At 43.1% G+C, this 13,126-nt stretch overlaps 1 protein-coding gene across 1 annotated transcript; it reads right to left on the reverse strand.

The window, feature by feature from the left end:
* Positions 1-1,028: 1,028 nt before the first annotated feature.
* LOC135574049 (uncharacterized) lies at positions 1,029-10,570 on the reverse strand. The gene is made up of 7 exons (XM_065024842.1): positions 10,115-10,570; positions 9,620-9,750; positions 9,295-9,468; positions 7,867-8,013; positions 7,369-7,480; positions 7,043-7,167; positions 1,029-2,422 (listed from the first exon to the last, which is right to left on the reverse strand). The coding sequence occupies exons 1-7, from the start codon at positions 10,350-10,352 to the stop codon at positions 1,532-1,534; spliced, it is 1,818 nt and encodes a 605-aa protein (XP_064880914.1). The 5' UTR covers positions 10,353-10,570; the 3' UTR covers positions 1,029-1,531.
* Between the last annotated feature and the right edge of the window lie 2,556 nt (positions 10,571-13,126).

The raw sequence follows: 13,126 nt of genomic DNA on the forward strand, positions 1-13,126 counted from the left end.
AAACTGAGATTTTTGGATATAAATATGAACTTTATCGAACAAAAAATACATGTATTGTGTAACATGAAGTCCTATGAGTGCCATCTGATGAAGATCATCGAAGGTTAGTGATTAATTGTATCTCTTTCTGATTTTTGTGACTCCTCTCTTTGGCTGGAAAATGGCTGTATGTTTTTTGTGACTAGGCGCTGACCTAACATAATCGCATGATGTGCTTTCGCTGTAAAACCTTTTCTTTCTCCACACAGTGTTGTGTGTTCTTTCCAAACAACTCATGTAGTTTCATCTGTCCAAAGAATATTTTGCCAGTAGCGCATCCAGGTGCACTTTTGCAAACTTCAGACGTGCAGCAATTTTTTGGACAGCAGTGGATTCTTCCGTGGTGTCCTCCCATAAACACCATTCTTGTTTAGTGTTTTATGTATCATAGACACGTCAACAGAGACGTTAGCATGTTCCAGAGATTTCTGTATGTCTTTAGCTGACACTCTAGGATTCTTCTTAACCTCATTGAGCATTCTGCACTGTGCTCTTGCAGTCACCTTTGCATGACAGCCACTCCTAGGGAGAGTAGCAACAGTGCTGAACTTTCCCAATGTATAGACAATTTGTCTTACCGTGGACTGATGAACATCAAGGCTTTTAGAGATACTTTTGTAACCCTTTCCAGCTTTATGCAAGTCAACAATTCTTAATCTTAGGTCTTCTGAGATCTCTTTTGTTCGAGGCTTGGTTCACATCAGGCAATGTTTGTGAATTGCAAACTAATTTTGTGAGTGTTTTTTATAGGGCAAGGCAGCTCTAACGAACATCTCCAATCTCATCTCATTGATTGGAGAAGTCATTAGCCTATGGGCTCACATACTTTCCCCAACCTATATTGTGAATGTTTAAATTATGTATTGAATATAGACAAGAAAAATACAATTTGTGCGTTATTAGTCTAGGCACACTGTTTGTCTATTGTTGTGACTTAGATGATCAGATCAAATTTGATGACTAATTTATACAGAAGACAGGATCTCACATTCAGTAGTTGATATGTATTCTTTAACACCATTACTAGGTATATATTCAGAAGACGTTTGAGCCTTTCTTCCCACTCAGAGATCTCGACAAATCAAGACACCGATCTACACTGAAGAGGAAGGATCGTATTGGTAATGGTTGGCGTAATAGTTCAACGGGTGTGGTTAAATGAAAAGAGTATGTACACTGTTCTTTGAAATACGCTACTGGTTATTACCTTACACTTCAAATCTCATACGATCAGTATCTTTCAAGCTGAGACTTGTTTAGAAAGAACAGAATAAAATGACTTTATTCCATCTACATCACCTCAATAAGGTAAATATTAAACTGTCCTTGTTATAGCCTAGGTTTACGGTCTCTTAAAAACAAGTTAAACAGGATTAATGAGGGGTATATGGTTAATTACGCTCTTACCCCAAGACACTTCACACGATAACAACCATCTGTCAGCTAAAGAATGATTCCCTGACATCCCCTGCGTACAGCTGAAGATGCACTGCTACGATTTCTCCTCGTTGTGGACACTCCTATGTCTGATAAGCTCTTGTAGTTTAGTTTGCACTTGAAGGGTGTGAACGGTCTGGTGCGTCTTCACATAATTTGCCTCAGCAAAGCGCTTCCCACACGTGGGGCAGGCGTACGGCATGTCTGTGTCCGTCCTAACGCTCGGCCTCCCATGTTGTGACCCAATGACACCAGAGGAGGTAAAAGCAGGAGCCACCCTCAGTTGATTAATCTTTGAGCTCCCTCCTTGACCTCTAGCCATTGTTTGGGTGTTGTTGGGATTGTGTGCGGTGTTATAGGCTAGGTGAACGCCCATCCTGACCCTGTCTGTATTCATGGGGTAACCATGAGGTAACTGAGGAAGGCTAGACCCAGGTCCAGGCTTTCTATGGACCCAGTCACCAGGCATTAGATGAGACCCTGAAGGAGAAGACAGACTTGCTGATAGACTACCATCAGGGGGGTCTCCCACCACTCTCTGTGAAGGCTGAAGCCCAGGGTGACCTGCTCTGTTCATCATGGATACTGTGGTGTTTGTATCATAGGAACAGGAGGGTCTATCTCTATCAGCCCCGGGCCCTGCTTCATCCCTGCACTGAGACTGTGAAGAGAAGGGTCTGGTCTGCGGACTGGAGGCTCTGTCTCTCAGATGACCACCAGGACCGAGGTGGTTCAGTCCACCTGTGCACTGGTTGTGTTCTATGTAGTTGTTGTGGTGGAGTCTCTGTCCCCCGTGGTTGGTTCCGGGTTCTGACTGGGGAAGGAAGAGTGACGGCTCCTGATCCAGGGTCCTGATCCGGGGCCAGGGTTTGTGGCCAGCCTCTTCAGAGGTCCAGTCTCTCCCGCCAGTAACACCGGATATCAGCAGGTCTTCATGGACTGCAGACTGCAAACAAAGATGGTACAGAAAAGCATAAATGTTTATATAAAGAAACTCTAAAATGTTAACAGTCAAGCTCATCTCTAACACTGATTCAAGTACCTAACATTAGTGAGTCAGCACAGAGTCAATTTAGTTTACATTTATTGCACGAAACGATACGCGACAGGACTAACTTTCACTAACACTTCTGTAAATCTGGTACCCTCGCTTTGATAAAATTAATTTTAGAATAGTTTGGAAAAGGTTCAACATAACATTACACACAGCTTCACTACTTCAGGTCAAGTAAACATGAATTACGGCACTATCATTATTTCACTATAAAACATCAGCATCAACCTAAAGGGCCATGTCCAGCAGCAGCTTGAAGGCAGGGATGACAAACACCCCTTTCCCCTTCACAATATAAATCTAAAGTATAAAATGTTTCAATCTGCCATGAATTTGCCTTGATCAGCCCGAGCTCTTATCACCGTAACACAAACCCTTGCGACACCATCAAAGTCGACATGGTGTTGGTCCAGATGACACCAAAAGCTGACTCTGTCGATCATGCCTTCACTCAACCGAGTACGGCCCGAAAGGTGAACAATGGCTGACAGAGGTAAGTTCAATCCTTTTTCAGTAGAGAAACTAACCAACCAACTAGCTACCTAATCAACGAATATTAAAATTGTAGATCGTTTTTTGGTCTTCTGTTATGAAAGCAGGCTATTGATTAGGCAAGCTAGGTTAAATGTCAACTAGCTAGAATGCTAACATTTAACCAAATATTTTTTTATAACTAACCCAAGATGGACAACAGCCTGTCGTTTCCAATGGGAGAAAAGTAATCATAGTGGATAGAACAAGCAAGGAGGTGGGCAAAGCCAAGCATGAGCTTGCGAGATCCTATTGGCACGTTCTAGCATGTATTCACAAATATCCGTTAGGGATCGTCTACTCTGTGAAGTACACGTGTGCAGTAACTCAACTCAACCTTGCACTCCTAAACATCACCATTTTAAACAACTTTGGCAAAGGATAAAGTTTACAAAACTTAGTCCACTCTGTTCGTAACATATTGTAATTTTGGGAACAGAAACTGTATTGAGATCAAATGTTTTATTGATGAGAAAATTAGCAGAATGACGGCCAAATCCATCTCGCTTTATCTTCTCCCACTGCCGGCCACTGTGCTTCCTCTCATCACCATATTTGGTGGTGAGTAGAAATACCAACCGCACGCTTCAGATTTATACATCTGGTGAAACATCTGGCTCATTGTTTCATCTGTGGTTTAAGCAAAGATGGTTTTGTTTTATATACACAGTATCTGGTTTAACTAAGAGCATTGTAGCGAAGTCAAAACTGAGCCATGCTGACTGACAAGTGGCATTGGTACAGCTCTGCCCCAAATTGCATGTTATTATTTGGCTAAATTATCATCCATAGATGCCTACAGCCACAGCAGTCTTAAAATGGACTGTTACCTTGATTGCAACATTAAGATGTTAAAACATTTAAACTCCTATTGAACTGTGACATAATTTCCTGACATATTGTTTCCCTTTCTCAGTCCAGTTGTTCTCAACACACGTTTAACCAGGTGGAGTCAGGCTTCTACTCAGGAGACAGGTCGGTGTTTTACCTTTTTTCCAATGTCTAATGGATTATACAAGGATTGTAAATTGGGACTTCCACTCCATACCAAATCTAATTCCATCTCCTGTATTGTTCTGCCCTCTCTTAAGATGATGCTGCTGCCCCACGGTAAAAACCTGGCGATCTTCACTGAGGGAGGTGACGTGGCCACAAACAGTGCCTGGTACTCGTTCCAGTGCTACCTGCTGACTGGAGAACAGCCAGGGTGTGGTCAAGACAACTTCATCTTTAGTGTGTCAGCTCTGCTGCACCTGGGAGCCAAAAGGTATGGCACCGCACTCCAAACAGTCATGTATGCTAATTTGTGTTTCTTAAAGCAACGATCAGCAGTTGAAACAATAACAAAGCATACTCCTCACCACTGTTTCTGTAAAAAAGAAAGAGGGTGGATGGGGCTGGAGAAATGTAACCACTCAAATTCATAGACAGAGCTATGGATGCAAGGACAGACCTTTGCTCCTCCTAAAACCCCATTGGAGGAGATGACCCAAGGTTCTTCGCCTCAGACCTGCTCCAATAGGGTTTGAGAAGGATGCGAGTAGAGGAAGTGAGGAGTTGAGCAGAGATTAATTGGGACAGAGGTCATGTCATTGTTTTAGGTGGAATCTTATGTTGAATGATATATTTTATGTTTACACTCATATCTTTGTTATACATATGCTTTTTCCACAGATGGCTCTGGATGCTGATGAAATCTGACTGAAATTAGACTGTAGTCAATAAAACTTTCAATGCCAAATTGAAATCATTCATGATTCTGTAATTGATAGAAAATGATAGTTCCCAATCAGACAATTACTACATATCAAATCTGTTTCTCAGTGCAATGTTTAGTGAATGCATGGCATCGTTTTTGCTGTGTGTACTGATTCAGTTCTAAACGACCATCATCGAGTCCATTCTCAACCTCCTTGATCACTGCAACAATTGGCCGGTCTGCTGAGGGTTATTGGCTGCCACCTGCCCTCCATTGAGGTCTCGCATGACTCCAGGGCAAGGAAATGTGCGGAAAAGATCATTGCTGACCCCTTCCACCCTTTTCCAAACGGTTCAGGTCAATCACGACCAAAACCCCCCCGCCACCTGAACAGCTCCTTCCCCCGCCCCGTGGCCCTCACCAACCGGCCACCTGGTCCACCATGATTCTCTCATCCATGGACTTTGAACTCTGCCCTATTCATCCACAGACTATGCACCCTGCACCATTATCCAGGAACTGCACATTGCAAGTCCAGAACAGACTATGGGAGACGCACAGTACTAAATAGAGCCATGACTACATGGAACTCTATTCCACATCAGGTAACTGATGCAAGCAGAATAATCAGATGTAAAAAGCAGGTAGAAATACACCTCATGGAACAACAGGGACTGTGAAAAGACACACACAAAAGATACAGACATGCATACACACACACACACAATGTGATATTGTTGTATGGTGGTTTTGAACATTTTGTGTTGTGGATATGTGTTGGTGTAGGGATGTTATATGATGTACTGTTTTATCTTTAGCTCATTCAGTACAAACATAGTTCACTGTTTTATCTGTTGTTTTAGAAGTAATGTGGGTGCTTTGGTGTGTTTGGACCCCAGGAAGGGTAGCTGCTGCCTTGGCCGCAGCCAATGGGCATCCCAATTTTTTTTATTTATCTGTTATTTTACCAGGTAAGTTGACTGATTTTACCGTTCTCATTTACAGCAACGGCCCGGGGAATAATTACAGGGGAGAGGAGGGGGATGAATGAGCCAATTGTAAACTGGGGATTACTAGGTGACCATGATGGTTTGAGGGCCAGATTGGGAATTTGGCCAGGACACCAGGGTTAACATTTACATTACATTACATTTAAGTCATTTAGCAGACGCTCTTATCCAGAGCGACTTACAAATTGGTGCATTCACCTTATGACATCCAGTGGAACAGTAGTGCATCTAAATCTTTTAAGGGGGGGTGAGAGGGATTACTTTATCCTATCCTAGGTATTCCTTAAAGAGGTGGGGTTTCAGGTGTCTCCGGAAGGTGGTGATTGACTCCGCTGTCCTGGCGTCGTGAGGGAGTTTGTTCCACCATTGGGGGGCCAGAGCAGCGAACAGTTTTGACTGGGCTGAGCGGGAACTGTACTTCCTCAGTGGTAGGGAGGCGAGCAGGCCAGAGGTGGATGAACGCAGTGCCCCTACACTTATGATGCCATGGGATCTTTAATGACCTCAGAGTCAGGACACCCGTTTAATGTCCCATCCGAAAGATGGCACCCTACACAGGGTAGTGTCCCCAATCACTGCCCTGGGGTATTGAGATATTTTTAGACCAGAGGAAAGAGTGCCTCCTACGTGCCCTCCAACACCACTTCCAGCAGGATCTGGTCTCCCATCAGGACCAACCCTGCTTAGCTTCAGAAGCAAGCCAGCAGTGGTATGCAGGGTGGTATGCTGCTGGCAAATAATAAATAGACATTTCATATTTAGCCTAGCTAGCCAGTTATATTTGTGTAGCAAAGTAATGCGTAACAGCCATGGAATACTGCATACATTTTAAAAGACATTACATCATAAATAGTATGAAAATGAGCACATACTACGCAGTTTAAGTACAGTGTGTCGGATGCTATTATGGGTATTCGGACATGGCGAGTGTCTGTGTTGTCGCAGGATCCATGTTCCAGTTGATAGATCCTATAGAAGGCAGGCTGAAGGCAGCACCTGGTAGGGGATTAACCTGAGGCGCCATCTGTCTCTCTGAATCTCAAACTATAAGAGCAGGACGGAGCATCGCTAGCCGAGTCTGTCTGTTCTCTCCCGCCGCAAACCGACACCTCCCAATCTCTGCAGACTAAATCTACGCTTCATCCTGGTCTCAATCAGTCTGTTGTAGTGAAGACTTAAGTTTGGTTGTTTTGTGTTCGACTGTCTGTTTCTGGTTGTGGTTAACAGTGTTGTTCCCAGTCCAGAGTTGAGGACACTGTCCCATCCACTGACCTCCACTATGTCGCCTCTGGTCCTGGCCTGCTCAGTGATATCGTCCTGCGAGCCCTTAGCCGCACCAGTCAGGGTCAGAGAATCCAAGACAGCCACCCAGTATTTGTTAGCCTCCAGCCAACCACCTGCAGGAAAAGGTTACAAAATAGACTTTACAAATATGGCATGAGTTAGTTACCTGGTCAAGTTCATACATTATAATGTGTGTTTTTGTATATGAACATACATTGTATTGATTTAATAAATTAAGAGAAAATAGCCAGGTGCATCACTATTCCCATTGAAGATCTATTACTGTATGTAGGCTATATGTATTTCTCCCTTACCTTGCTCCCCAATCTTTAGTCCACTCAGCAGATCAATGCTCTCTGGTCCATCCTCTACTGTCTCCTCTTTGACTAGCAGCAGATCAGGCTTCCCATCCTCCATGTCTACTGACTGTAAGAGATACAGAGTGAGAGGATATTGGATAAAGAAATCTGATATGAGCACCCTGCTATGGAGCATCTTCTGATTGGGCAATGAGGGATTGCTATGAGTACTATGCAAACATGTTGTTAGTTGATTTGACTACTTGAAAATCTTTAATGGTTTGATAATTGAAAGGCATGGTCCCACACTTAATCAAGACCTGGTCCCATATCCACAAAGAGTCTCAGAGTAGAAGTGCTGATCGAGGACCAGGTCTCCACCTGTTTAATAGTCTTATTCATTATGATCTAAAAGGCAAAACTGATTCTAGATCAGCACTCCTACTCTGAGAGGCTTTGTGGATACGGGCCCTGACCTAATACCATTCAGACAGTAGTTTACAGTGGGCTCACCTCAGTGAGACGTTGTGTGGTCCTGTGCTGCTCAGCTGGTTCCTCTGTGGGTTCAGGAGGTGTAGTCCGGCTGTCCTCCATGACCATGGTCCCCTCTGGGTTCCCCAGACCCTCCTGACACATCAGCAGCACATCTGAACCCTCCTCCTGGAAGAGACAGGTGATACAGATTACACAGACATACACTCCCTCAGGTATGTACACACAGATAAAACACACTTTCAACATGGAGTGTTTACCCATCCCCACTATGGTTGAGTTCTATACTGTAGTTACAGAATTATTTCACTGTTGTTCAACCCATCATGGTGGACATACATATGACGTTGTGGGTAAATATGTGTCAGCTATGATAAGACAAAAGTCAACAAAAGACAAACTATTTTGACGTGTACAGTAGATGTTTGTTAGTGTGTGGGTCTAGAGTCAAAGAAAGTCTTAGAATGAAAAGTCCTATTTTGTGTTTAGTAAACATAAACAAGTGTTAAATGCACCATGTGTATAAATCAGCAATCATTTCCTCATTAAAAGTGTTTTGTGAAAATTTGTGAACATTAAAAAGCCTACACAGCACAAACAATATGAAACAGACATTTTAGGCTCATACCACACTATCTGTGGGATCTTCTCTGCTGTCAACAACGAAAATTAATCTTTGTCATGTTTGATCTAAACGTCAGAAGCTATTCCTGTGGAATGGTAACTTTATATTTTATAGAGTGGAATGTTTTTTTCTGCTGGTGTATCCTGAGGTAGCTCCTCTATTAGAACCTCTTCCTGCAGTGTGAACGGCCTCTCTCCTGTGTGGACCCACTTGTGCCTCTTCTTGTTTCAAGTTGTAATGTCAACTGCACAAGTACTGTGAAATGCCTTTCTTGGGAGCTCTAAACCCAGCAATGCAGTAATCAATAACAATGTAATACAAAAAAAAACACTAAAAAAATCTAAAAAAAGTAAATATGCATATTATATACATAGTCAGTTCTAGTACCATACTACAATTTGCAGTGATACTGGAGCGACATGTATAGGGGTAAGGTGACAAGGAATCAGGATATATGATAAACAGAGTAGCAGCAGCATATATGATGATTGTATGTAAGTGGGTGTGCGTGTGTAGAGTCAGTATAAAGGTATGTGCATAATATGTGTGTGTGAGGAAATTATGAATTGAGTGTTTGTGTGTGTGTTGGAGTGTGCATGAGTGTGTAAGGCCCTGTGAGTGTGCATAGAGACAGTGCAAAAATAAAATACAAGGGTGAACTCAGTCCATGTAGCAATTTTGTTAGCTATTTAGCAGACTTATGCCTTGGGGAATGAAGCTGTTCAGGAGCCTATTGGTGTCAGACTTGATGCACCGGTACCGCTTGCCATGCTGAAGCAGAGAGAACAGTCTATGGCTTGACGGCTGGAGTATTGGCGACTGACCTCTGTGATGCTGCGTCGGGCCCTTGGCTGCGCTGGGGTGGTAGTGGGGTCCTCCGTGGCTACAGGGGGCGCTTCAGACTCTCCAGTCTGGATGTCTCTGCTGTGCCGTAGGTCCTCCTCTCCTTCAGACCTCTCCTGCTTGACCCCAGGACCTGCAGCCTCTGCATCTGCAGACTGATACAAGAAGATAACAAGGACAACAATGCTGTAGGGAAGTCTCACTAGGTCCCCTAAGGCAGATAAATGAGGATGTACATTTAAGCAAGTGAATAGATGAGGGGAGCTAACTATTTTTTATTTTTTTACGCAGCACTATTACACTAACCTCTATCATGATAACGTGCTGGGTTGAGGTTCCATTCCCCTCATCAACAGTGATTTGTTGACCATCTCTCCATGTATTGTGTCCCGCTGGCTTCACAAAGCTCCTGTGGCCTCCAGTGAGACGTCCTTCACCTGAGAGAGTGATTGGGGGAAAAAAGAGGTGGTTAGGTTAGGTACTGCCAGTGCTCAATGGTATATTGCACACTTTTGTCACTGTCTACAATTGGCAAGGATGTAAGGTAACACTTCATAACTTATTGATACACTATTTATTGATCAATGTATTATGTTCCATGAATCACATTTATTTTGTCAATAAAAACATAGAAAATGCAGAAAATCTCATCTGGTTAGAATATGATAGTGTATTTGCGCAAGATAGCTAAATAAATCACAATGCATACAATCCAAAAACGGAGCAAAACCTAATTCTTGGTAGCACATCACATGTAGAGAGGAACGGGGCGACAGGCCGCGCAACCTCAGCAAAATGTACCTCTTGCCATTCCTCTGTATCGGTCGAAGATCTTGAAACTATTGGGACGACTGACAGGGACGCGCTCCCGTGCCTTCATTTCCAGTAGTTTCCTCCGCAATCCTCTGTTTTCTTTCTGGCTTTGAGTTATTTGCAAACGAAACACTGCATAATCGTCGTCTACGACTTTACATATTTCTGCCACGGCTGCATTCGCTAGCACCTCCATGATGGAGGCTATTTGAGCGTGATAAACCATACAGTTATATATGTTTAGCAAGCTGGCGTTAAAGAGATAACATCTATCAACTAAGTCCTGTCTGCAACGCGAATTAAACACTATGTGGGGGTAAGTATGTGATGCTGTGCAGTTAAAGACTCATATTTTGAGTTTCAGGTTGTTAAATAAATGTTTAATAACAAAAACGCTAATGTGGTCACAGTTCACTTCCGTTTACGTTTTTTTCTTAGTGTCAAGTCTGCCGGAAACTCACACTATGTTGCGTATTGCTTGCTGCCATTCACAGGTCGGAGGAGTCATGGGCTAGGAACAAAATATATATATATACTGCTCAAAAAAATAAAGAAATAAAAGGAACACTAAAATAACACATCCTAGATCTGAATGAATGAAATATTCTTTGTAAATACTTTCTTTACATAGTTGAATGTGCTGACAACAAAATCACACAAAAATTATCAATGGAAATCAAATTTATCAACCCAAGGAGGTCTGGATTTGAAATTAAAGTGGAAAACCACACTACAGGCTGATCCAACTTTGATGTAATGTCCTTAAAACAAGTCCAAATGAGGCTCAGTAGTGTGTGTGGCCTCCACGTGCCTGTATGACCTCCCTACAGTGCCCGGGCATGCTCCTGATGAGGTGGCGGATGGTCTCCTGAGGGATCTCCTCCCAGACCTGGACTAAAGAATCTGCCAACTCCTGAACAGTCTGTGGTGCAACGTGGCGTTGGTGGATGGAGCGAGACATGATGTCCTAGATGTGCTCAATTGGATTCAGGTCTGGGGAACGGGCGGGCCAGTCCATAGCATCAATGCCTTCCTCTTACAGGAACTGCTGACACACTCCTGCCACATGAGGTCTAGCATTGTCTTGCATTAGGAGGGCCAACCGCACCAGCATATGGTCTCACAAGGGGTCTGAGGATCTCATCTCGTTACCTAATGGCAGTCAGGCTACCTCTGGCGAGCACCTGGAGGGCTGTGCGGCCCCCCCCAAAGAAATGCCACCCCACACCATGACTGACCCACCACCAAACCGGTCATGCTGGAGGATGTTGCCCCCCTACGGCCTCCTCCACGTCTCCTGATGTACTGGCCTGTCTCCTGGTAGCGCCCTCCATGGTCTGGACACTACGCTGACAGACACAGCAAACCTTCTTGCCACAGCTCGCATTGATGTGCCATCCTGGATGAGCTGCACTACCTGAGCCACTTGTGTGGGTTGTAGACTCCGTCTCATGCTACCACTAGAGTGAAAGCACCGCCAGCATTCAAAAGTGACCAAAACATCAGCCAGGAAGCATAGGAACTGAGAAGTGGTCTGTGGTCGCCACCTGCAGAACCACTCCTTTATTGGGGGTGTCTTGCTAATTGCCTATTATTTCCACCTGTTGTCGATACCATTTGCACAACAGCATGTGAAATTTATTGTCAATCAGTGTTGCTTCCTAAGTGGACAGTTTGATTTCACAGAAGTGTGACTGACTTGGAGTTACATTGTGTTCTTTAAATGTTCCCTTTATTTTTTTGAGCAGTGTAGATTATTTTGCACCTGTTTCCTCCAGCATCTACACAAGGTCCTTTGCTGTTCTGGGATTGATCTGCACTTTTCGCACCAAAGTACGTTCATCTCTAGGAGACAGAATGCATCTTCTTTCTGAGCGGTATGACGGCTGCGTGGTCCCATGGTGTTTATACTTGCGTACTATTGTTTGTACAGATGAACGTGGTACCTTCAGGCATTTGGAAATTGCTCCCAAGAATGAACCAGACTTGTGGAGGTCTACAATTATTTTGCTGATTTATTTTGATTTTCCCATGATGTCAAGCAAAGAGGCACTGAGTTTGAAGGTAGGCCTTGAAATACATCCACAGGTACACCTCCAATTGACTCAAATGATGTCAATTAGCCTTTCAGAAGCTTCTAAAGCATGACATCATTTTCGGAAATTTTCTATGCTGTTTAAAGGCACAGTCAACTTAGTGTATGTAAACTTCTGACCCTCTGGAATTGTGATACAGTGAAATAATCTGTCTGTAAACAATTGTTGGAAAAATGACTTGTGTCATGCACAAAGTAGATGTCCTAACCGACTTGCCAAAACTATAGTTTGTCAACAAGAAATTTGTGGAGTGGTTGAAAAACGAGTTTTAATGACTCCAACCTAAGTGTATGTAAACTTCCGACATCAACTGTACACATGTCTCAACAAGAAATCTGCATGAACTTAATAAACTGTATTCATTTTGTCATTAAAAGTGTCTTGGGAATTTGTTTTTGTAGTTGAATGGAAGTAATGAGACAGGCATTTGTGAACATTATATAGGCTACACAGTACAAACACTATGTAACAGACTTTTTAGGTTTATAAATGGTTTATACTGTATATCACACAATTTCTGGATGCAATAATCTACCCAGGAATATTCAACACTGAAATTTGTACTCTCGTTATTCCAAATCATCTGTGTATCTTTTTTTTTTATTGATTTCAAGTTCTCATAATCGGAAATCGGTATTTTTGGACACCGATTTGGCCAATTTTTTTTTTTTATTATTCTTTTTTTTCCTTTTTTTCCTTACACTTTATTTAATCTTTATTTAACTAGGCAAGTCAGTTAAGAACAATGACGGTGGGTTAACTGCCTAGTTCAGGGGCAGAACGACAGATTTTCACCTTGACAGCTCGGGGGATTCAATCTTGCAACCTTACAGTTAACTAGTCCAACGCTCTAACCACCTGCCTCTCATTGCACTCAATGAGGAGACTACCTGTTACGCGAATG

Source organism: Oncorhynchus nerka, linkage group LG11 (genome assembly GCF_034236695.1).
Source record: "Oncorhynchus nerka isolate Pitt River linkage group LG11, Oner_Uvic_2.0, whole genome shotgun sequence".
In the NCBI taxonomy this organism is placed as follows: Eukaryota; Metazoa; Chordata; class Actinopteri; order Salmoniformes; family Salmonidae; genus Oncorhynchus; species Oncorhynchus nerka.

What these genes read in the sequence shown, in the direction of transcription:
- LOC135574049 (XM_065024842.1), bottom strand. Translation starts at nt 10,352, where the DNA reads ATGGTTTATCACGCTCAAATAGCCTCCATCATGGAGGTGCTAGCGAAT. An exon ending in AGCACGTTATCATGATAGAG is followed by an intron (nt 9,469 to 9,619) that starts GTTAGTGTAATA and finishes TTCTTGTATCAG; the next exon opens with TCTGCAGATGCAGAGGCTGC. An exon ending in ACTAAAGATTGGGGAGCAAG is followed by an intron (nt 7,168 to 7,368) that starts GTAAGGGAGAAA and finishes CTTTTCCTGCAG; the next exon opens with GTGGTTGGCTGGAGGCTAAC.